This window comes from Haliaeetus albicilla, chromosome W, assembly GCF_947461875.1.
Source record: "Haliaeetus albicilla chromosome W, bHalAlb1.1, whole genome shotgun sequence".
In the NCBI taxonomy this organism is placed as follows: domain Eukaryota; kingdom Metazoa; phylum Chordata; class Aves; order Accipitriformes; family Accipitridae; genus Haliaeetus; species Haliaeetus albicilla.
This window is the reverse complement of record NC_091515.1, coordinates 36,126,042-36,152,304: the sequence shown is the minus strand read 5'-3', so window position 1 is coordinate 36,152,304 and position 26,263 is coordinate 36,126,042. Positions and strand designations below refer to the sequence as shown.

At 42.8% G+C, this 26,263-nt stretch overlaps 1 protein-coding gene across 2 annotated transcripts in view; it reads left to right on the top strand.

The window, feature by feature from the left end:
* Window positions 1–24,497, top strand: part of LOC138683427 (CDC42 small effector protein 2-like) — a 109,869-nt gene extending 85,372 nt beyond the window's left edge. For both annotated transcript variants that reach the window (XM_069775163.1, XM_069775164.1), the window contains exons 3-5: window positions 7,137–7,238; window positions 22,529–22,646; window positions 23,683–24,497. In XM_069775163.1, the coding sequence (XP_069631264.1) occupies window positions 7,137–7,238; window positions 22,529–22,627 (201 nt within the window). In that variant the 3' untranslated portion in view covers window positions 22,628–22,646; window positions 23,683–24,497. The remainder of the gene's footprint in view (window positions 1–7,136; window positions 7,239–22,528; window positions 22,647–23,682) is intronic.
* Window positions 24,498–26,263: the final 1,766 nt, after the last annotated feature.

Here is a 26,263-nt window from a genome sequence, read left to right as displayed (position 1 = left end):
CCTTGCTGCGCCAAAGGCATCCTGACCAGTTGCTTCATCAGTATGTATCTCATGAATTTATTCTGTAGTGGCAAACAGCAAATGTTTTGGAGATAATAATGTAAGTGGTCATTCTCTGATTGCAGAAAGTCATTCTGCGAAGGAGCCCTTTAGAGCATCCAGCTGGATCATTCACTTCTCTGTTCACCAGGGATAGTTTTCCCAGTAAGGAGTTAGCAAGTACATTGAGCCAGTCTTCTTTAGTTACCTTCTTGTGGAAAGTGATGATGAGCCTGTTTTATGAGAGTAATCATTTAATAAAAGGAAAAAATTATTTTTTGTCTTAGCTAGGCTTCTGATCCTGCAAGCCATTAGGAAGCTCAATTAAAGCAATCCTGCCAGAGAAATGTGACCCAATTTAGCCTCATATGCTGCTGGGATACCCAGTTCTACGATGTAATAGTATGGATACATTGGTTTCCATAATCTGCATTACTTTTAAGGGTTGATTTAATGGCTTTTTTAAAATAGTCTTAAAATTAAGGGAAAGACTGATACAAGACTGGAAAATGAATCTCAGGAAGTTGATGTTTTTACTGTGCATCAGTTAAGGTGCCAAAGCATGATTATTTTTTTTTTCCTGATTTTGTATCAATGTTGTTTGTTAAAATACAAAATATGTTTCTCATTATTTTATTCAGAAAGGAAGATTGTAAAGCACAGGGATTATGCCTCAATAAATGTAACTTTTTAGCTTTTCTGCATGTGTGTCTGTGGCAAGCTTACAAATTTTGTGTTGAAATATCTTAACAATCTCTTATTTTATTTTGGCTTTTCTGTTATAAAGACTAATAGAGATATTCTTGCAGAGTGAGCAGAAATGATGACAGTTTGTCCTGGTTTCAGCTGGGATAGAGTTAACTGTCTTCCTAGTAGCTGGTACAGTGCTATGTTTTGAGTTCAGTATGAGAAGAATGTTGCTAACACACTGATGTTTTCAGTTGTTGCTCAGTAGTGTTTAGACTATAGTTAAGGATTTTTCAGCTTCTCAAGCCCAGCCAGCAAGAAAGCTGGAGGGGCACAAGAAGTTGGCACAGGACACAGCCAGGGCACCTGACCCAAACTGGCCAACGGTGTATTCCATGCCATGTGATGTCACATCTAGTATATAAACTGGGGGGAGTGGGGGTGTGGGGAATCGCCGCTCGGGGACTAGCTGGGTGTTGATTGGTGGGTGGTGAGCAATTGCACTGTGCATCATTTGTACATTCCAATCCTTTTATTATTGCTGTTGTCATTTTATTAGTGTTATCATTATCATTATTAGTTTCTTCTTTTCTGTTCTATTAAACCGTTCTTATCTCAACCCACAAGTTTTACTTCTTTTCACGATTTTCTCCCCCATCCCACTGGGTGTGGGGGGGGAGTGAGTGAGCAGCTGTGTGGTGCTTACTTGCTGACTGGGGTTAAACCACGACACAGTTCTACAGATAATTAGACAGAATGAAAAACAAAGAACAGTGTCAAAAAATAAAGATGCATCACATTATTTATGGATCACTTAATATTGATATGGATCTGGATGGAGACCTGGTATTCTGGATTAGACTAGATCAGATCAGCATGCTATTTCCTTTCTAATTTAGTTTACCATGCCCTAAACAGATAAATGTTTAAGTCTAGTCTGTCTTTGATGTTAATTTGTTGTTAGCATTGATACGTTCCATTCTTTCTCTTTAATAGACTCATGTTGGGGGCAGTGGGTGTTCTATTGCTTAGTTTCTTAGTTTACTTGAAATTACTGCAATCTTAGAATCATAGAATCATTTAGGTTGGAAAATACCCTTAAGATCCTAGAGTCCAACTGTTAACCTAACACTGCCAAGTCCACCACTAAAACATGTCCCTAAGCACTACATCTACACATCTTTTAAATACCTCCAGGGATGGTGACTCAACCACTTCCCTGGGCAGCCTGTTCCAATGCTTGAGAACCCTTTTGGTGAAGACATTTTTCCTAATATCCAATCTAAACCTCCCCTGGTGCAACTTGAGGCCGTTTCTCCTCATCCTATCACTTGTTACTTGGGAAAAGAGACCGACACCCACCTCACTATAACCTCCTTTCAGGTAGTTGTAGAGAGCGATAAGGTCTCCCCTCAGCCTCCTTTTCTCCACACTAAACAACCCCAGCTCCCTCAGCTGCTCCTCATAAGACTTGTGCTCCAGGCCCCTCACCAGCTTTGTTGCCCTTCTCTGGACACGCTCCAGCACCTCAATGTCTTTCCTGTAGTGAGGGGCCCAAAACTGAACACAGTACTCAAGGTGCAGCCTCACCAGTGCCGAATACAGGGGAACAATCACTTCCCTGACCTGCTGGCCACACTATTTCTGATACAGGCTAGGATGCCATTGGCCTTCTTGGCCACCTGGGCACACTGCTCGCTCATATTCAGCCGGCTGTCAACCAGCACCCCCAGGTCTTTTTCTGCTGGGCAGCTTTCCAGCCACTCTTCCCCAAGCCTGTAGTGTTGCATGTGGTTGTTGTGACCCAAGTGCAGGACCTGGCACTTAGCCTTGTTGAATCTTAAGATATAAAATGCCAGGACAACATATAGCTGGGTAAAGAGCATTGCTGTGTGGGAAGAAGAGCTGACAGCCTTTCTTGTGTATAAAGTAGACATGATGAAATGATAAATGACAGCAAAAAAGTGTCAAATGAGGGAATTTCAATAAAAAAGCATTGTTTTCAGAAACTGTACTTTTGCAGTACAGCAATAACTTCTTGAATTGCTTTAGTTTCTACTATGTATTGCTTTATGTTTAGAAAGCACCTTCCTAATCTGTACCTGCAATACCACTTTCTTTTGAGAGCTGATGATACCGAAATTCACAGCTTGTAAATGAATACTAAGACTCGTTTTGGAGTTTTAGAAAGCAGGCATTCTTTATTGCAGCGCTGGATGCACGGGGGATAATTCCACCTAGCATGCATGCCACAGCTTCAGCACAAACAGGTTATATGGAGTAACTAATTACATATTAATCAGATTAGTATACATATACATAAAAATTATTGTAACTGATTATCATAGTACTTCCTACATCCAATCATGCACAATGGTTCTCCATTTGAGTCGAAGGGCTGTTTTTACGACCACCAACCCATTTGAAATTCTGTTGGCTGACCTTGAAGTCTTTGTTCTTCATCCTTGTTCTTTGATCTTGGAGCTTAACATGGTTTCAGTCACATATGGTCAGTTTCAATATTATTCTTATCTAACGTACAGGAACATCCAGTCATAAGAGCAAAGAACTGCAAAATTTATGAGTAACTACCTCTATTAGTTAATTACTTGGCTACACTTTTGTCTATTGTTTCAATCATAGTGTTATATAAGATTTCTAATAATTATTTACCAAATCTCACCTTCACAGTCACCTAGCAGCAAACCAGTTTCCACGGTTGGTACAAAATATTAAAACCATAAAAATATTTAGACATACCATACAGAATGTATGGACATATGCTATCACTGATAGAAGCTTTTGTAGAGCTGAGATGGAGGCTTCAGCAATTAAAATCACCATAGGCTTTGGGAGTAAGAGAGCGGATCATTTGAAATGGTGTGCATCAGTTATATTTCACTCAAATGTGGATTTAGGGTATGTACCTAGCTGATATCTTGTAAAAATCTGGTGTAGATTAAGCAGAACATGCTTTTCTCTCTGCTAAACAGGAGACACTTCTTTGCCCTTGATCCCCTGGGTATATAGGCTACTACTTGCAGTGACTTCGGGATATCTTTGTATGCTGTTTTGTGTTTGACTTCATTTAGGGCTTCTACTTTTAACAGCTTCCAGAAAATTAATTATCAGCCTGCTTGGATCTAAGTGACATAATTTGAGGGTTTTATGATATATTTGAGACCCCACACTACTTGATGTTAATCTGCATGGGTTTTTTTGTTTGGGTTTGTTTTGGGTTTTGGGGGTTTTTTTTGAGAAAGGATGTCCTGGTTTCTGCTGGGATAGAGTTAATTCTCTTCCTAGTAGCTGGTACAGTGTGTTTTGGATTTAGTGTGAGAAGAATGTTGAAAACACACTGATGTTTTAGTTGTTGCTAAGTAGTGCTTATCCTAAGTTAAGGATTTTTCAGTTTCCCATGCTCTGCCAGCAAGCAGGTACACAAGAAGCTGGGAGGGACCATAGTCAAGACAGCTGACCTGAACTAGCCAAAGGGATATTCCATACCATGTGACATCATGCTCAGTATATAAACTGGGGGGAGTTGGCCGGGAGGGGCAGATTGCTGCTCAGGCATAGGTCAGCGGGTGGTGAGAAATTGCATTGTGCATCACTTGTTTTTTCTCTTGGGTTTTTTTTTTTTAGATAAGTAAAATAAAATGTAATAGTAACAGTAATAATAAAGTACATCTTAACAGGAGCAAAACAGTTGGTGTTGAGGAACCAAGGTAAACATTAGATGCGTTTCAGGGTTTAATTCAGACTGGCTCACCTAGTTCTCTGGCCTCAATGTCCATTAACAATTTGAGTGTATCAATCAGCTAGGAGAGTGTCTCCAGTTCAGCTTCATCCAAAAGAAATCCAGTTTATGCACTCTAAGATTACCCTGAAATTCAAATTGAAGCATGGTAGACAGGGACTGGCAAAGTCCCTTCAAAAATATGCTTCTGATCCAAGCTAAAACCCTAATGTAAACAAAAACTGAGTGCTCCTGCAGCAAAAAAAGCATCAGTTTTATTTGCTTTTAGAGTGAACTGCTTTGGGGTCTTTGTTTAGCAGAGCATTTAAATATTGTTCCATTGCTTCAAAGAGATCACATCAGTGGGCACATGCCAAGATGTAACTGGCTTCTATGGCCTCTGATAAGAAACTTGCTTAAGATAAGAATCAGGGTTCGATGGTGATTCACTTTAGTGGTTACTGGTTCACTAGCTGATGAGTGAAGAATCATTTACAGTCGTTCACAAGATCCAGCATTTTAATACTGTTACTGCTATACCATCATTCTTAGCAACAAGTAAAGAAGAAAATAAGTTGAGTTGCTCAAAGAAAGAGTTCAGTTCTCTGCATATCAAAACCCAAGCATTTCAAAACTCCATTAAAACCAACAGTTCATGGATGTATTATTTGTACACACAAATGCCTTTGGCTTTCTGTTATTCTACAAAAAAAGGCAATATAAACTAAACCACAAAACTGAAACAATTTTAAATGTTTTAATTGAGGGAGTTGTGTGTTCCAGTAGCATGTGACTTTCTAGAGATTCTTCCCACTTTAGAATAAGGACTACAACACTGACAAACTGTCCCAGCATTTTACAATATTACATTGTGTAAATATAGTAACTATGTATTTAAAATAATCATTATGCCTGGTGGAGATGCTCCTAATACTGAATATTTTAGATTAGGAGTTTTCATCCAGTGTAAACATAAACTGGGTATGAGATGCCTCCACTCAAGTTAATCACATATGTTTTGCTATCCTATATCATGTATAACTTAAGAAATAGTTAGCTGTATATATGTGAGTTTGACTTCTAGATTGAAATATTAATGCATTGGGACATGGCTAGAGATTCTTTTGTAAATATTTATGTCTCTGAAATATATCAGTTTTCTGTATTTGAGACATCTAAATTCATTTCCATGAATGCTTTCTCTTTGAAAGCCCTTGGAAACTACATTACAATATTTTTATAGCTATGGTTATTTCATTTGGTTGATCCTGTCAAATTAGTTGGGGATAGAGAATTCACTACTAGTTTAGGTATAAAACAGGTAATTTTGTTTTGCTATTCCTGTGTGAGTAGTTTTGCTTCCTCCCACCCCATGACTGTTAAATACTGATGCAATAAGGAACTGAAACTGCTTTTAGCAATAGCAAAAAGGTACAGGAAAGGATTAAAAGTGGTTTTTATTTGTTGGCTAAGCCCTGTAATGTATTGTCATAGCTGCAGGCTCTGATTCATAAAGATTCAATTGTGGCTGTGTTTCAATAGCAGTGAGTCCATTCATGAGGCATGTACCTTCCTATCTGAGTCTGGGTGTTCTTAAGATCTTATTGCTGACTAGAAATGGACATTGAGCAGACTTTAAGTCAATGGGAAGCTTTTAATTGATCTTCAGTAATTTCATATCTATTAGACTGTATTTCGTTTAACATACTGTAAATTGAAATATTCATATTGTGCTCCATGACTGTTCTCATCTTTTAAATACAGGATACTGGCTTGTAGTGGTTGCAGGCTGTGTGGTTCACTCTACTTAAGCTTACTGCCTCTGGCCTAAAAGATGACGATAATATTTTCCGTTTTATTCCTCTAGATGCAATGTTCAGCTGGAGGCAGAGAGACAAAGCAACTTTTACTAGAGGAAGTCCTTACTGCTTCTAATTTCTCATTTACCTGCTATTACATGAATAAAAACTGAAGCCATGACTCTGACAAAGAGGAGACAGAAGTTAAGCTATTCTTACATTATGTCTCATGGCACAGTAATCAGAGTATCCTTAGGATCTAATCTAGCATCCTGTCTTAATATCACCCTACATCTATCTCTGCAGCTCTCGCACTACAACCATGCAGAGTGAAAGTTATCTGAGTATACAGGCTCCACTAAGGATATGGCTGTGACTGAACCTGATCAAATTCAAGGCATTATTCTGCACATCCCAGTGAAGTATGTTACTAGAAAAATGGGCATAAGTTCCTATGCCAAGGCAACTCAAACTCTGTAAATTAGCTGTTTATTGCACTCTACTAATGCTCTTTGACCCTTAATTCTTGTTTTGAATGATTAAACCTCAAATTTGACCTATCATGTTTAAATACATATATAGACAGAAGCCACCATGTAGAATGTTACAGATATTGTTACAGTGAAATGTAGTAAGGTTATTTATGAATGTTTGGTTGGTTTAAATGTTAGGAGTGATATCAGTGCTGGTCTAACAATCTGCTATATAGATCCTCCAAGTAAAAACAAAGCACATTGGACTGTGCATTTAGATCCTATGAAAATATCCTATGGTTTATGAAATAATCTATGGACAGTTAACTTCTACATGTATGTCAAACATTGTTTTTTTAAATGAATCTCAATCAGATGGTTTCTTTACCTGCCTTTCAGAAAAGACGACGGCGGATTGACCGAAGCATGATTGGGGAGCCAATGAACTTTGTTCACACGGCTCATGTAGGATCAGGAGACCTATTCAGTGGAATGAACTCGGTAAGCATGAGTGGATGAAGAATATTTAATCTTTGTTACAATATGGGAACATGACTATTATGGCTGAAGCAATTAGTTGAAGGAGTGGTTCTCAACTGAGTTATAAGAGTTTCTGTAAAGCTGAAAAACAACCTGCTAGTGTCTTAATTACAAGAGTTAACCACTTGCATTCAAGATTATGGAATATCATATTAAAAATTCCTATGTTTATTGACAATACAAAGTACATTTTTTATAAATTGTACAAGGTATATGTAGAGTACTTCTTAAATTTATTCTGATAACATGTATGAACTAAAATTGAGGTATATTTTAAAATATACTAGAGTATTTCACAAAAAAATCCTTTTAAAGTATCTTATAATTCCCATTAGATTTCTTATTTTTTTTAAATGTTGTTTATATAAAACTCCGTAACTTTCCTTAGTTTATGGTTCATACAAATATTCTTATTGTGTGTACTTATTGAGGTTCTCACTATTTGCGATGTGAATTATTTCCAGAGCAAGCAACACTGATGTCACAAATGGAGTTCTGTGGCTTCCTGTAGATGATAGGAACTATAAATATTTTTATATCTTTGAAAGTGAAAAACAGAGGCTAAGAGTGGTGAGTTAGCCTTTGCCAACAGCCAAACCCCACCTAGCCACTCACTCACTCCCCTTCCTCAATGGCACAGGGGGAGAAAATAGGATGAGAAAGCTCGTGGGTTGACATAAAGACAGGACATCACTTACCAATTACTGTCATGGGAAAAACAGACTCAACTTGGGGAAAATTAATTTATTGCCAATTAAAATAGATTCAGATAGTGAGAAACAAAAAGACAAACATTAAAACAAGTTTTCTCCCCCCCTTTCCCAGGCTCAACTTCACTCCTCCTTGACCTGCCCCAACATGTGCATGTGGGGGGTTTATGGTCAGTACATAGTGGTTTCTCTCTGCTGCTCCTTCCTTTTCACAGAATCATAGAATGGTTTGGGTTGGAAGGGACCTTCAAAGATCATCTAAACCAACCCCTCTGCCATGGGCAGGGACATCTTCAACTAGATCAGGTTGCTCAAAGCACCGTCCGACCTGAACTCGAACACTTCCAGTGATGGGGCATCCACAACTTCTCTGGGCAACCTGTTCCAGTGTCTCACCACCCTTACTGTAAATTTTTTTTTCCCTATGTTCAATCTAAATCTACCCTCTTTCAATTTAAAACCATTGCCCCTTGTCCTGTCACTATAGGCTTCGGTAAAAAGTCTGGCTCTCCATCTTTCTTACAAGCCCCCTTTATATACTGAAAGGCTGCAATAAGGTCTCCCCAGAGCCTTCTCTTTTCCAGGCTACACAACCCCAACTCTCAGCCTTTCATCATAGGAGAGGTGTTCCAGCCCTCTGATCATTTTTGTGGCCCTCCTCTAGACCTGCTCTAACAGGTCCATGTCTTTATTGTACTGGGGACCCCAGAGCTGGATGCAGTACTCCAGGTGGGGTCTCACAAGAGCAGAGTAGAGGGAGAGTCTTTCTTTGCAGGACTGCTCTCAATCCATTCATCACTCAGTCTGTACTGATATTTGGAATTGCTCCGACCCAGGTGCAGGACCTTGCACTTGGCTTTGTGGAACCTCATGAGGTTCGCACGGGCCCACTTCTCCAGTCTGTCAAGGTCCCTCTGGATGGCATTCCTTCCCTCTAGCGTATCAACTGCACCACTCAGCTTGGTGTCATCCGCAAACTTGCTGAGGACACTGTCTATGTCATTAATGAAGATATTAAACAGTACCAGTCCCAATACGGACCCTTAAGGGACACCACTCGTTACTGGTTTCCATTTGGACATTGAGCCGTTGACTGTACCGATGCAGCTATCCAGCCAATTCCTTATGCATCTAATAGTCCATCCATCAAACCCATATCTCTCCAATTTAGAGGCTAGAATGTTGTGGGGGATCATGTCAAAGGCCTTACAGAAGTCCAGGTAGATGACATCAGTTGCTCTTCCCTTGTCCACTGATGCAGTCACTCCATTGTAGAGGGCCACTAGAGTAGTCAGGCACGATTTGCCCTTGGTGAACCCATGTTGTCTGCTTCCAATCACCTTACTGTTTTCCATATGCTTCGACATGTCTTCCCAGGAGGATCTGCTCCATGATCTTACCAGGCACAGAGGTGAGGCTGACTGGTCAGTCATTCCCAGGGTCCACCTTTTTAAAAATGGGTGTGATATTCTCTTTTCCCCAGTCACTGGGGACTTCGCTTGACTGCTATGATTTTTCAAATATGATGGAGAGTGGCTTAGCAGCTACGTCTGTCAGTTCCCTCAGGACACTGGGTCCCACGGACTAGTGTATGTTCAGGTTCCTCAGGTGGTCTCGAACCGGATTGTTTCCTACAATGGGAGGGACTTTGTTCCCCCAGTCCCTGCCTTGAGGTTCAGGGACTTGAGAGATGTGGGAACAGTGGTTGCCAGCAAAAAGGGAGGAAAAAAGTCGTTGAGTACCTCAGCCTTCTCCATGTCGGTTGTCACTAGATCTCCCGTCGTCTTTATCGGAGGGGGGTGGGGGTGGCGTACGTTTTCTTTACTCTTCCTTTTCTGACCAACGCACCTGTAGAAGCCCTCCTTATGATTCTTCACATCCCTTGCCAAATTCAGCTCCAGCTGTGCCTTAGCTTTCCTGATCCCATCCCTACACACCTGGGCAGCATCCCTATATTCTTCCCAGGATGCGTGTCCCCGCTTCCACTGCCTATGCATTTCCTTCTTGTGCTTCAGCTCGACCAGAAGGTCCTTCCCCAGCCATGCTGGTCTCCTGCCTTCCTTGCCTGATTTCTTACGCATGGGGATCGAGAGCTCTTGTGCGCTAAGAAAAATGTCCTTAAAGAGCTGCCAGCTCCCTTCTGCTCCTTCTGCACAGTGGCTTCCAACTCCTCCTGTTTGTTACCCATGCTGCGTGCATTGGTGTAGAGGTACTTCAGCTGGGCTGTCGACTGTGTCACCTTTTTGGAGGATCAAGCCCCAGTTCCTTTGTGGCATTTCTCAGATGTTCCCCCGTTGGTTCCTAACACATCAGCAGCCCCTGGCTCTTCTCTGTTGCTCAAAATTCCGTCCCCTTCCCCCGCTGAGTCTAGTTTAAAGCTCTGGTCAGGCATGGGTTCTCCACAGGCTGCAGTCCTTCAGGAATATCCATCTGTTCGGTGTGGGTCCTCCACAAGCTGCAGGGACTATCTGCTCCAGTGCCCGGAGCTCCTCCTCCTTCTCTGACCTTGGTGTTCCCTCTGTTGTTTCTCACTCTTTTTGTTCCCTCCTCCTCTCTCTCCAGTGGTTTTGCCCTTTCTTAAGTTTTCAAAGAGGCATCACCACTTTGCTCATTGGCTCAGTTTTGGCCTGCAGTGGGGCTGTTGTGGAGACTGCTGGAACTGGCTGTATCTGGCACAAGGCAGCCCCCCCACCCTGCAGGGGTGGCCTCTTCTCACAGAAGCCACCCCTGCAGCCCCCCTGGCTACTAGAACCTTGCCACATATACTAAGATAGATATTGAAAATGACCTTATGAGAATAGAATTATTTTGTACTACTTCATATTTTCTGTGAAATGTCAATATATTTTTAAGATCAGTAATACACGATCTAAGAAAAGGGTGGCATATAGATAATGATGAAAAATACTTCTTGACCTTAATAATCCCCTTTAAAAGAAAAAAATTGTTTATCCATTGTGGATTTTAGCAAAGGGGAAGACAGTTTTCTGTCAGGGATATTAGAATAAAGAACAGAGCTGTAAAGAAAAAAAGTAAGTTTTCATGTAGGCAAGTGAGGTCATTTGTAGCTTCCTAGAAACTAGTTTGATTTTTTTACAGCTTATTGCGATCAGAAAAAACTTTCGTAACTCAGTAGTCATTGGGGAAGGGCAAAGCTGAGAAATCTGACATGTCAAACAAAGTACCAGGTTTTCCCTGAAGCAACATTATGGATTGGAAGTAATTTATACTAAAACAGCTGTAAGCAAGTTAAATAGACAAGCACAGTTTCAGCTTGATAAAATTAAATTAATGCTAATTATCTATTTAATGCAATATATTACATTAATATTTAAAACTATGTGTAAATTGAAATAATGAAATGAGTGAATGAGTGGTATTCTTAATAAAATTTTAAAAATGCATGGCGCTTTGCTTTTTAGATGTTTGCTGCCCTTCCTGTGAGAACCTTTCTGATTCTCACAGCTGAGCAGCCTCATGGGAGGCTTGTGTTGGTTGCCTGAAGCTTTACTCTTTCACCTCAGACTTTTTCCACTACTTGCCCTCACCTTTGCCTTGCATAATACCCAACTCATCTCCAGATAGTAGATAATCATTATTGTCTCTCTACAGGGACTTTTTCTTTCATTTTAACACTCATAACTGGTTGTATTTCTTTATCTTTTTTCTTTTGGATAATGTGCTGCATCGATGACTAGAGTGATTTTTCTGATCCCAGATAAGAGTCAGTATGCAAAAAATAATAATTTTCTCTCTCTTTTTAGAATCACAAATCTCTACTTTTTCACATTTGCCTATTTTCCTGCCTCTTCCTTGGTGACTCAATGTGTTCATTCTTGACAGTATAAATTCCAAGATCACAGTCTTCTCTTCATGTATTTTTCTGCTGCTTATCTTCCTTTATAGTATGGACGTTATACTACGTGAACTTACTTCTGCCTTCTCTCTTCTGAATATCTTAGGAAGACCTCCTGCAATTTCATTAGCTTTTTCCCATATAAATTTGGGAATAAATTCAGTATCTGCTCTGCACCTTTTTCATCAGCATTGTTCTTTATTATATATCCTCATGCTTCTGAGTACAGTAGTTTTCTGACTACTGAAATATTTTAGTTTTGTTTGCCTTCTCTGTAGAGAACTGTGCCATTTTGTCAGAGGTAAAATTATACAGTAGGAACCCTCTGTGCACTGTTCCTTTCTCATTCCCATCACCTTCTTTCTGTTTTATCTTTGTATTCCATGGTGAAGTGTCTCACTTTTCTTTTTCTGCTTTATAATCCTCAATTTATCCTTTGATTTCATGTATTCCATTCTTTTTTTCTTTTCTTAGTTTTTCTCTTCTTTACTTAGTTTTCTCTTGTTTACTCTCTCAAGGACCATCTTATTTCCTGGTTTTAAAGGGGAGGGAAGAAATTAATTAGCTAGATATGCAACACAACAGATTGTATGATGTGATTTTTGGTGTGATCCCTTCCAAAATTCTTGAAACCTTATCCTATCTAAATCAGACGTAAACCAGAAAAGAACCTTTGTAATTATGTATCATCATAGGGAAGGCAATGGTATCTTTAAAGAAAAAAAAAAGCATTTCATTGTGCTTGTTCTTGTATTTTAGACTGCCTAAAAAGGAGGGTGCTTCAGAAAGAGTGCCACCTTGTCAGTCCACAATTCTGTTAGACCTGCTTTTTGGTCAGTGTTTTTGCCATTGTATGTGTCCTACATAAATTTTCATATAGAAGATGGCCACTGAACTACTAATGCAGTGTCACGGTCCACTCGGTGGACTCATGATGGTTCGTTTGCTACGATCTCGAAAGTGCAAAATTAAGGTGACCAACACCAAAGGGGATAGTAGTAATCACACAGTAAAACTTTATTGTATTGCCTGTGAGGAGGCACGCGATAGTTAGAGATGGGTGAAAGAAAGGAGAAAAGTAAAGTAAAGTTTAGAGAGAGGAGAAAGAGAGGTTGTAGCTACCACCGCTGATCTCACGACGTCCTAACGGTCCCAGGTCCAGCTGATGCTGCGTCGTCGATCGTCGTGGTCCTTGGTGGGGAAGCTTCAAACTTCTGTTGTTCAGAAGTCATCTTTTATGCTTAGTAACACACCTTGCTCCACCTCTGCCTCAGGAGTCTCCGCCCTTCTCAGAATACAATTATCATATCTCCACCCTTCTCAGAATACAATTATAATATCTCCGCCCTTCTCGAGCGAGGCTATTATGCAGGCGCGGGGTCAGTGTCTGAGGCGTGGTAAATCTTGGAGGCGGGCAGCCTTCGACCAGGAGGTGTGTTTTGGTATTATAATGAAGCAAAGTTCGTCTAAAGTGTAGCGCTCGCCGCATATCAAGGTGCCACGATTAGATCACTGATCACCCCCCAGATCAGGGAAAGAGACAGATAACACACACAGTGTGAGCGCCAACTTCCGCCTTTTATTGCGCAGTCAATTCCTTTTATACTAACAAGGATAGGCGGGATTACAGACACATCATAAGGCTGCGACTAACCCTCTAACTTTCCGTGACATCGCGAGATCTTCCGAACGCCGAACCCTACATCTCCCCCCTCTCTATGACGAGTTGGCCTCTATTGTTATGAACAATTCCACACCAAGAAATAACTATGTAAAGTATTATGAGTATAAACATATCTCTACAACTAAGTTGAAACACTCTATCTTAAACACCCGTAAATGTCCCATTTACCCTGCAGAGCAAAGAGCTCCTTTATAGAAATTCGCACAGGAGGTAGATTGAAAGTTATACAGATACATCATGAGGCTTGGAAAGAATTACTTCTATTACTCTATAAAGTTTATCATTGGTGCGCTGATGTTAAGGCTTAATGTCTGAGGCACCTGGATTCCTGGCTGCGAGCTCTGATAGCCAGATCCCATAAAGGCACGTATTGATGGACTCTGAGAGGGATGTCGTCCAGATACACATCAGGGTCCCCCAGTTGGCTTCGCATCCACTGCCAGAAATTTGTAGCGGATACCCAAGGTGTCACAAGCCAGGAAAGGATGACAGCGACCTGTAGGAAAAACACTCAAACACTACGAGGTTAAGGCAGGACGAATCATACGACTAGGAACCCATTTCAGTAGCCCTTCAGGTGTCTGTACACAGGCATACCCTCGCCCAAGACAACGCAACTCAAACGGCCCTTCCCATTGGCGTGTCTGAAAGTCACATACGCGGACCAACGGGTAGGGACCTTTCTCTTCCGTGTTCTTAAAGTGTCGTTGCACCGCCGTCTCTTCCAAGTCCCCTCGAACTGTCTGATTTAATGAAGTTAACCCAGTTAACAGAAGACGCTGTGTACGGAGAGCAGGTGTGTTATCCTGTAACCAGGAGGGCTCCTCCTGCTCCCCCTCCCTAAGCCGATCGAGTAAGGTCTTTAAAGTTCGATGTGCTCGTTCTACAATGGCCTGGCCGGTGCTATATGAGGGATGCCATGTTTACTTAACAAGCTGGACAAGGTAAAATTATTACAATAGCTAAAATCACAATAACTACAATAATGCCCATAATTCTTTGAGCCAACCCATTACCCCTAATGACCCAAACCATGAGGACTATGAGGAAGATGAACCATCCATACATTCTTGTGTCATCTTGCTCCGCGAACTCAGCCCAGCAATCGGTAGGTGCCAGCTTTCCGTGGGCGTCCCCACGGAGGCAATGATGGCCTCACCATACACCAGCCCGATGCTCTTCGGAAAATCCCGGTATTTATACATTTGCAGAGGAACGGGTTTTGGCACACGTGGCCAGCGGGTGCCAAAAGTCTGCCTCGGCTGCAATCTATGATGCATGCGCTCGCTGGCCAGGCGCGCTGCACGAGTCATAGCCATCTTGTCTATTGGTTCGTGGGCTTTATGATGCGGTTGCGGTGCACAGAGAATCTTGACCTGTTATGTTAACCAAGGTGACCTATACATTAGTTTTTGACTGAGGTGGTATTCATATTGCCACACCATCTATGATGCTCCAGATGATGATGGTCGTGCAAATTCAGCAGGAGTCCGTCGTGGGCCTGTATCTGTGGAAACACAATCAACCTCGTTCCCAGGTTATTAATGGAAATAGACCTTACCCCTAATTTTGGCTTTAACTAACTTTTACGTTTACCCCACACTGTCTTCCCGTAATCACACTATGTTTAATCAAATTATGCTTAACACACTTTTTACCTAAAGCAAGTTCTATATACAATAAGGCACGCTGTTCTAAAAACCTCTCTGAAGGACTCAATGTCCGCTAGTCCTCTAAAGTGTAATACTCTATTAGTCAGAATCTGTCGGATCAGTGGCTCCAGCACCCGCCGGTGCCGTCCCAGTTGCCATTGGGACAAAGTCTTTAATTTCTCAAGGACTTTCCAGTGAAATGCCTCCCCCCCCCTTTTTTTTTTTTTTGTACTCTTCTCCAGTGCCTCTCCCTCTCGTCTGCAGAGGCTACTGCAGGCGGCTCCGCGTCTATCGCGGGCGCAGTTGGTTTCACCGTCTCTGGTTCCGAGAGGCGGGATGGATTAAAGGACAGTGGCGGGGGGGCGGATGGTTCTGCCCGGGGGCCGGCCGCGCCCGCGCCCGCGCCTGGCGGCGGCCATTTCATAGCCGGCTGACACGCGCCGCTGCAAGGCGGCGGAGGGGGGGGCAGAAAGGAAGGGAGGAGGGAGGGGGCGGAGGAAGCGCCGGAGGGGGTGCAGCTGACAGCTCAGCAGGCACAGGCTCAGGCAAAGGCTCAGGAGGCTCCGTCCGCTCTCCCGGCAAGGGCGCCTGATTTCCCCCCGCGGGGGGGTGTTTCCTCCTCTGCCACAGTCTCCAACCCCCGCTGCCTCCCAGTTATCCCCTCCGCGGTTGGCCGTTCCTCCCACTCTCTCAACTAACGGTACAAATCTCCCTTAACATCCCCGCCTGGATCCCAGTCCAAGAGGCACTCCCCCAAGTCCTTCCGAACCTCCCGCCGTAACTCCCCCCATGGACACTGCGGAGGGGGCTCGTCCGTCCCCGCTGGTACCGTCTCTATCGGAAAAACCTCCATCTCTGTCGTACTCTCCGTGTCCACGCTCTCAGTCAGAGATGGACCGCTCTGTGAGCCCCGCTCCACAGCCGCCCACTCCGTCCGAGTCTGACTCACTGTCCCTGGGGGCACTGCCCCCCCTTGTTTTTGAACCGGCGCTTCATCCGCAAACAAAACAGCTCGCGCCGCCGACCAACACTCCCCAGCTTTCCGTCCTGCCGTAACTACCTCCTCCACTCTCCCCCAAGCTTGTAATCGTTCCGCAGCTCCGCGCTCACCCGCAAGCGCCGACTGGAGCAACAGCTCCCGAATCTCTCCCCAATTTGGGGGACTTAATACTTCTTTGGGAGAACCCATCCCTCCCCGGCGCAGCACCCATTGGATGCATTCGCCCGTGGGGCCCCTCCTAATCGTTCCGTGAGCACCCACCTCATCAGCCAACACTTTCAACACCTGAATCACTTGCGCAAGTCCCATCGTCGCCTAGTGCGACCGATCACGTCAGGGTCACCATTATGTAGCGCTCGCCGCATATCAAGGTGCCACGATTAGATCACTGATCACCCCCCAGACCAGGGAAAGAGACAGATAACACACACAGTGTGAGCGCCAACTTCCGCCTTTTATTGCGCAGTCAATTCCTTTTATACTAACAAGGGTAGGTGGGATTACAGACACATCACAAGGCTGCGACTAACCCTCTAACTTTCCGTGACATCGCGAGATCTTCCGAACGCCGAACCCTACATAAAGTTCATGATTTCTTCATCGATGTTATGGCAACAGTTGCAATCCATCCTTTTTGACAGTAGCTATGCGGTTATGTCTAACGGTTCCAGCCAGGTACCTTCCAGGAACCTTGTACCGCACATTCCATCCTTGGGACCAGCCGCTGCGCTCCAAACAGGCCGTTGTCAGGTAGCGTACTGTTCATGTTCCTGATGACAATGTTGAGACAATGCTGATTTTCTGACCGACTCTTACATGCAGTCAAGCTTACATTTGCTGGAGTTTATTTTAGGTGCAACAGCCTCCGTATTTTAGACTGATACTTCTTTACCTGCTAACACAAACATGCATATGGGGCGGCAGGCAAACCCCCCTCCTTGCCTACCTCGCCTTCCCAGATGCCTCTGTACAACAGGTATGAGGCTCTGGATGTGGAAGGCCAGTCAATGGATGATGTGGATGTCAGTCCATCTACACCAGAGGTGTTGCCAAGGTCAGAAAGGCCTGCCCCCCCATATCACAAAAAACTCCACGAGGAAGAAAAGACGGGTTATAGTTGTAGGTGACTCCCTTCTGAGGGGAACAGAGGGTCCAATATGCTGGACAGACCCTCCTCTTAGGGAAGTCTGCTGCCTCCCTGGGGCCCGGGTTAAGGACATCACTAGGAAACTTCCTAGCCTGGTACAGCCCTCGGACTATTACCCATTACTGGTCTTCCATGTGGGTGGTGATGAAGCTGCAACGCGTAGTCCAAGGGCAATCAAAAGAGACTTCGGGGCCTCGGGATGATTGGTAAGGGAATCTGGAGCACAGGTTATTTTTTCCTCTATCCTTCCATTTGCGGAAGAAACAGACTGACCCAGTCTATTAACACATGGCTCTATGGCTGGTGTCACCGCCACAATTTTGGTTTTTTTGATAATGGGATGGCCTACATGGCACCAGGCCTGCTGGCGTCAGATGGGATTCACCTTTCTCAAAGGAGGAAGAGGGGCTTTGCTCACGAGCTAGCAGGGCTGGTTGACAGAGCTTTAAACTAGACTTGAAGGGGGAGGGGGATAATATCAGGCCTGCCCATGACAAGCTGTGGGATGACATGCCAAGGTTAGAGGGACGGGGTGCTAGCGAGGGCCCTTAGCCTGTTGCTCTAAGACGTGCTGGGTACACTGGAGCACACTTGAAGTCTTATGGAGATGAGCCAGGGGCTCCTGAGGTAATAGGAGCCATCAGGGAAACACCGGTGAAATACCTCAAAGGAATTAAGGGGTGTTCTTCTAAAAAGGTGACACGTCCGACAGCCCAGCTGAAGTGCCTCTACGCCAATGAACACAGCATGGGCAACAAACAGCAGGAGTTGGAAGCCACTGTGCTGCTAGAAAGCTATGACCTAGTTGCCATTACTGAAACTTGATGGGATGAATCCCATGACTGGAGTGCAGCTATTGATGGCTACAGGCTGTTCAGAAGGGACAGGCGAGGAAGGAGGGGTTGCCCTCTACATCAAGAAATGGATAGAGTGCGAAGACCTGTCTCTGAAGAATAGCCACAAGCAGGTTGAAAGCTTATGGGTAAGAATTAGAGACCGAGGCAACAAAGGGAACCTTGTGGTTGGTGTTTACTACAGGCCGCCCGATCAAGGGGAGCCTATTGACAAAGCCTTCTTACTCCAGCTCCAGGAGGCATCTCGCTTGCAGGCTCTCATCCAGCTGGGGGACTTCAACCACCCCGACATCTGCTAAAAAGTAGCACGTTGAGCTGTAGGCAATCCAGGAGACTCCTGGAGTGCATCGAGGATAACTACTTAAGCCAGGTAATAGACAGCCCTACCAGAGGGGGTGCGATACTGGACCTGTTGGTCACCAACGCAAGTGAGCTAATGAGAGATGTCAAGACTGGAGGCAGCCTGGGCTGCAGTGATCATGCACTGGTGGAGTTTGCAGTCCTGAGGGATATGGGACAGGTGAAGAGTAAAGTCAGGACCCTGAATTTTAGGAAAGCAAACTTCCAGCTGTTCAAGGAGTTAGTCGAGAGGACCCCCTGGGAAACTGCCCTCAGGGACAAGAGAGCAGAACAGAGCTGGCAGATAGATCTTTAAGGATGCTTTCCATAGAGCGCAAGAGCTCTCGATCCCCAGGTATAAGAAATCAGGAAAGGAAGGCAAGGGACTGGCATGGATGAGTCAAGACCTGCTGGTCAAACTGAAGGGCAAGAAGGAAATGCACAGGCAGTGGAAGCAGGGACAGGTATCCTGGGAAGAGTATAGGGACGTTGCCCGCTTGTGTAGGGATGTGGTCAGGAAGGCCAAGGCGCAGCTGGAGCCGAACTTGGCAAGGGACGCAAAAAATAAGAAGGGCTTCTATAGGTATGTCAGCCAGAAAAGGAAAGTCAAAGCAAGCATACCCCCCCGATGAACACGACTGGCAAACTGGTAACAACGGACGAGGAGAAGGCTGAGGTACTCAACAACTTTTTTTGCCTCAGCCTTCACTGGCAACCTCTCTTCCCACACCTCTCGAGTGGATAGACTTCAAGGCAGGGACTAGGGGAGCAAAGTCTCTCCCACTTTAAGAGAAGATCAGGTTCGTGACCACCTGAGGAACCTGAACATACATAAGGTTATGGGAGCTGACGAGATGCATCCCAGAGACCTGAGGGAACTGGTTGATGTAGTTGCCAAGCCACTCTCCATGATATTTGAAAAGTCATGGCAGTCAAGTGAAGTCCCTGGTGACCGGAGAAAGGGAAACATTGCACAGATTTTTAAAAAGGGTAGAAAGGACCCTGGGAACTACTGACCTGTCAGCCTCACCTCTGTGCCTGGAAAGATCATGGAACAGATCCTCCTAGAAGCTATACTAAGGCACATGGAGGACAGGGAGGGGATTCAAGACAGCCAGCGTGGCTTCACAAAGGGCAAGTCTTGCCTGACCAACCTAGTGGCCTTCTATGATGGAGTGACTACACAGTGGACAAGGGAAGAGCTACAGATGTCATCTACCTGGACTTCTGTAAGGCCTTTGATATGGTGCCCCACAACACCCTTCTCTCTAAATTGGAGAGATATGGACTTGATGGATGGACTGTTTGGTGGATGAGGAATTGGTTGGATGGTTGCATCCAGAGGGTAGTGGTCAATGGCTCAATGTCCAGATGGAGATCAGTGATGAGTGGTGTCCCTCAGGGGTCCGTATTGGGACCAATACTATTCAATATCTTCATCAATGACATAGCGGGATCGAGTGCACCCTCAGCAAGTTTGCAGATAACACCAAGCTGAGTGGTACGGTTGACATGCCTGAGGGACAGGATGCCATCCAGAGGGACCTGGACAAGCTTGAGAAGTGGGCCCATGTGAACCTCATGAGGTTCAATAAGGCTAAGTGCAAGGTCCTGCACCTGGGTCAGGGCAACCCCTGGTATCAATACAGGCTGGGGGATGAAGGGATTGAGAGCAGTCCTGAGGAGAAGGACTTGAGGGTACTGGTAGATGAAAAGCTGGACATGAGCCAGCAATGTGCACTCACAGCCCAGAAAGCCAATCGTATCCTGGGCTGCATAAAAAGAAGCGTGGCTAGCAGGTCAAGGGAGGTGATTCTGCCCCTCTACTCCACTCTGGTGAGACCCCACCTGGAGTACTGCGTCCAGCTCTGGAGTCCTCAGCACAAGACAGACATGGACCTGTTGGAGCAGGTCTAGAGCAGGGCCATGAAGATGATCAGAGGGCTGGAGCACCTCTCCTATGAGGAAAGGCTGAGAGAGATGGGGTTGTTCAGCCTGGAGAACACAAGGCTTTGGGGAGACCTTACTGCAGCCTTTCAATACTTAAAGGGGGCTTATAAGAAAGATGGGGACAGACTTTTTAGTAGGGCCTGTTGCGATAGGACAAAGGGCAATGGTTTTAAACTAAAAGAAGGTAGATTCAGACTAGATATAAGGAGGAAATTTTTTATGATGAGGGTGGTGAAACACTGGAACAGGTTGCCCAGAGAGGTGGTAAATGCCCCATCCCTGGAAACATTCAAGGTCAGGCTGGGTGGGGCTCTGAGCAACCTGGTTAGTTGAAGATGTCCCTGCTCATTGTAGGGGGGTTGGACTAGATGACCTTTAAAGGTCCCTTCCAACCCAAACTATTCTATGATTCTATGATTCTATGATTCTATGATATGTGAGACTCAGGTACCAGAGAGATTCTTTTAAACTTTAGAAGTACTCATGAAAATTTACTCTTTAGCCTTGCAATTTGTGTTGATATAACGTTCCTTTTTCAAGTAATGTAGGTAAGTTGTCAGTTAGAAGGTGACATGCCCTGGAGATCTGTCTTTCTAGCTGTTTCTCTAGAGGTAGGGTTCATTCAGATGAAATTAATGCAGTCATTAAGTCATCCTTCTAAATACATTTACCTGTAGATTATTTTCTGAAATAGGTTGATTACATTCAAACGTCTTTTGCCCCAAAGGCCAACAGAAGATGCTGTGATCATCAGCTTGGTGAAATGTGAAAGTTTTTAAACCCTACCCCAGGAATGGGGTGGTACACTCCCTCCACATTTCCTTATTGTGTTTGTAGTCTCTGGTGTCAGACCCACTAGAGCATTGCATCTGAACACTTATCCATGAAGAAAAATTTGAACGTAACATTGCTTTACTGCACCTGTGTTGCTTATTTGAATAAATCACTAAAGTAGAAGATGGTGTCTTTGCAGACAGGGAAAATATCATGCAAGCAACTTGAAGATATATCTCCAGCAGTTTTAATACAGCTTTCTAGTGGTGTTTTGAGATCTCTATGAAGGAGCATAACTGAAATAATTGCAAGTAGTGCCCTGCAGACATAGGCTTCTTACTGCAAGTGCAATTTCTGAAGCTGTAGCTTTAAGTACTTTGTGTTCGCTGTGTACTTGTTATGTACACTCTGAGGTGTAAAGGGAAAAAGGCCAAACCTTTAAGATTGGAGCTGTCTTCCTGCAGGCACTAGGAGATGATTATTTTGACTCATGCAGCACAAGCACAAAAGAACTATGGAGTCTTTTCCTTTTTATTGATAAAGACAATGAAAGCCATGGGGGGCGGGGGAGGGTGGTTTTTATGTATTTGCTTGCTTCAGCTTAAAAATGCCTTCAAATAAAATAGTTTCAGAGAAATTGATAGATTGAGTATGGTTTAAAAAATAAATGCCACGCTGATTAAAGGAATAGTATCAATCAAGGAAAAGTAAGTTCATGCCCTTAAACAAAAACCAAACAAAAAAATCTTCCACACACCAGAAGGGCTCCTTTTTTTGTTTAGAAAGCCCTATTTTAAATGTTCTAAAATTAGCCATACAGTTCAGTTACTATGCAGATATTTTATAAATGGAGTATTACATTTTTAATGTAATGGTGTTAACTTCACTGGTTTATCATACTTGGCAAAAAATATTTTCCATATAACAAGCTAAATTGCAGCTTGTCAGATAGAGTGGAGTTGGATACTGATAATATTTGATTCATTTTCTTGATTAATCAAGCAGCTCAATGAAAGCCTGAATCAGCCAGTTTTCTTTGGGATAGAGGAAAAACTTCTGCATCAGCACCAGTTCTTCCATCTCTCCTGCTGAGCTGCCTGCAGAAGTGAATATTCCAGAAAGCCTACACTGCGTATGTCCTCATGCAAAAGTAGTGTAGCTTTAATGGTGAGAGAGTACTTGAAAAATAATTAAAAAAAAATAAAACCAAAAGCAAGAAGATGCTATAGTTCACTTCTGCCTGCCTGCCTTGTTTTCTCTGACTCTCTTTCCCTTCTGTTTCCAGGTAAGCTCAATTCAGAATCAAATGCAGTCCAAAGGAGGCTATGGAGGTGGCATATCTGCAAATGTTCAGATGCAGCTTGTAGACACTCAGGCAGGATAACCTTGGGGAAACCTTTCTGGTGAGTATTACTGTCTGCTTTTTAGGCACTGGTAGAGTAGTGAGGTGTCCTGGTTTTGGCTGGGATAGAGTTAATTGTCTTCCTAGTAGCTGGTACAGTGCTATGTTTTTGAGTTTGGTATGAGAAGAATGTTGATAACACTGATATTTTCAGTTGTTGCTAAGTAATGTTTAGACTAAGTCAAGGATTTTTCAGCTTCTCATGCCCAGCCAGCAAGAAGGCTGGAGGGGCACAAGAAGTTGGGAGGGGACACAGCCAGGGCAGCTGACCCAAACTGGCCAAAAGGGCATTCCATACCATGTGACGTCATGCCTAATATATAAACTGGGGGGAGTTGGCCTGGGGTAGATCACTGCTCGGGAACTAACTGGACGTCGGTCGGCGGGTGGTGAGCAATTGCATTGTGCATCACTTGTTTTGTATATTCCAATTCTTTTATTATTATTGTCATTTTATTGTTGTTGTTATTATCATTATTAGTTTCTCCTTTTCTGTTCTATTAAACTGTCTTTATCTCAACCCACAAGTTTTACCTTTTTTTTTTTCTGATTCTCTCCCCCATCCCACTGGGTGGGGGGGGGAAGTGAGTGAGCAGCTGTGTGGTGCTTAGTTGCTGGCTGGGGTTAAACCACGACATGAGGAAGAACATCCTGCCACATATCGTAATTAGCTCCCTATAAACAGCTGCATCCTTATGATGCACGATTTTAAAATGCATTTCTGGGTAGAACAGTCAATATCGTGTGAGCATGTTGATTTTTATTATGTAACGAACAAGACATTAATAGTTAAGTCCTGACCGCAAATCTGTCCTTAAGCCTGTTTTATGTCCAAGATATTATTGTAGGCAAATCTTTGCAAGTGAACTTAGCTGTATACCAAATTTCAGAATTTTGTGATATAATTAGGATACCGTTTTTGCAACAGTTCAATTTAATTAAGCAAAATATGTGTGGTGTGAAATATGTTATGGTAGGAAAATCATCACTATCAAAATGTTCAAAACTCAGTTTAATGTGTGTTTTCTGTGTTACAGGTTTATGTGAGTTCCTGTATCTTCTTTCCTCTTTTGCCTTGGTGACTGCTTTGTGTTCACGATGAGAGAAGCGATGGCTCATTGTTCACACTTTGTGATTATTCCAGTGAAAAGTTGCTGTTGTGCTCTGATGATGCCATTTATGAGATTGGTCCTACCGTGCCTTTCAGTGACACGCACACATAGGCCTCCTACCAGTACTACGGACATAGAGCTGTTTAGGATCGGGTTTAGCTGTTTGTTAAAGCAAATTAAAGCACCAACCTTAGCTTCCATCATCAATACCTAATACACAGCATTTTGTTACTCTTTATTCTTTAAATATTTTCTCCAATCAAGTAATTTAGAAATGAGTAAATTTCCATTAATATTTTTAATCTCTCATTGTTCATATCCATTTTTGAAAGGCCTGGGCCCCGGCAAGCACAAATTAGTATTTCATACAAAATCAGCAGAATAGATGACCACATGCTTTGTGGAGTTGATTTGTATGGTGGCCTGTTTGGTGCCAGAAGAAGTTTAAATTGCTTACTGCAGACTGATGATACTGTTGGTGAAAAATTTAGCTGTGACATGTCATGCCTGTTTCTGAAAAAGGACTTGTATCTTATCTGCTTCAGAGTTAGGTCTTTATTTTAAATTTTATTCAACTGGTCTTGAAATAATAAAGAGAAAACTTGCATTCATAAGGCGTTTGTTATAAATGTTCAGTATATTTATTTTGAAAGAGCTGACCTCAAGACTGTAAACCGGTGTAGTATCTAAATATTGTGGAAGTGCTTTAGTCTATTTAAAAAATAAAAGAATCATGTTTGGCTGCTTCTTTCTTTTTACAATTTTTCTTAATTTTAGGCTGTATGGTCATTTCCAGTAGCAGTATGTCAGACTGTCTGCAATATTAGCTGAAAATTTTAGTAGCCCTCTCTAAGTAGTTGGCAGTTTCTGTGTACTAAATATTTAGGGGCATGGAAGTTGCTAAGAGCAACATACTAATCTGGCAGATGCCAGTGAAAACAACATACAGGGTGACTTTTTATGAAGTCAGCAAAAAGCCTTTTGCTCAGGTTCCAAAGCATGTTTCTCTTTCACAAATTGTGAAAATTGTATTTTGATATTGCACTGTTTTCGAATTATCTCTGTAAATTGTCCTTTTTCTCCTTGTTGGTGGTTTGAAACAAGTTGGTGGTTTGAAACCTGACTGAGTTAAATTTTTATGTGGAAAACAATTATCCTAACAACTAAGGCATAACTGAGCCTAATAGTTTCCATTTTTATACATAAACACACGTGTTTATAAATAAAGATTGCTTCATAAATGAGTCTTTATTCTCTTCCTCTGCTTTCCCTGATTTCACATTGCAATAGTTATCCAAATGATTTAAACATTTATGAACCTACCTACTCTTCTCCTCAGTTCACAAAGAGCATGCAGAATACAAGGGCTATGGAGGTAGCTAGCCTTCCTTAAGTTGTATTCCAGTGGTAGGTGTCAGTTATCTGGTTGAATAGTTCCAGTTAGGTTGGATAGTCTTCACTGATAAAGGTAGTGATTCTTGATGACACAAGATCAGATGTTCAGTTGTTTGGGGTGCATAAACACATAGCAATGCAGTGACATTTTTAGGGGTCAGCATTTCTGATGCCACTTGATCAATGAGTCTTAAATATACTATGATTACAGAATGATTTGAACTTTGTCATCAGTAACTGCAGCTTAAATTTACTTGCCAAAACTATCTTGCATTCCTCAAAATATCTTCAGATCAATAGCCAGAAAAAAATTGACATATTTTTATAAGACATACTTCTTTGTACATTGTGTTCATTCTTTAATAAAGTCAGTTCAGTGCTGGCTTGTAGATATTAAAAGGAAAGTATTGACTTTGATTCAATAAATGTTTTTCTTTCAGTTGGTAGCCTACTCTTTTTCTTTTTCATTAGTTAGATTTGCATTAGAAAAAAACATGCAGCCTACAGACAAATTTGTGGTGAAAATTCTCTGAAGAGTAACCCATTAGTGTGATAAGAAAGTAATTTTCAGGCTTGAGTTTTTCATGCCACTTGACCTTTCTGTTGCCAAAGGGATTAAACCTTAATTTTATTAGCAGTTTTATTTCACTGATTTAATATGTTTACCAGAGGCCTCTGCAAGGATCTCAGAGAGTTTTCTTACTAAGAAATAAATTGGAAACCTTCCTACAGGATTTATTCACTTTTGACTGCAACTAGTATGTGTGTTTCCTTGCTTACTCTTGATTGTGATGCAGATTATTTTACCGTGGGGATCAGTAGAAGACCAATTAAATACATCATCATAGCAATGTTGTCCCAAAACAGGGTTCTTCACCCAGTGTGCAAAGAGACGATAACACACAGAGCCGAAATATTTATTGCTAGGTGCTAGGGTGCTAGGTGGTGACTCCACAAAGCTAGTTGGTATACAACTAAATTCACTAGCTACCATAGGAATAGGAATGGAAAGTCCTTACATTGAATCCATTGAAGCAAGGAGGTGAAACAATGAGGTTCTGTCAATGCTATTGCCTTACTGCTGATTTCTATCACAGGTGCCCAGTTTTGG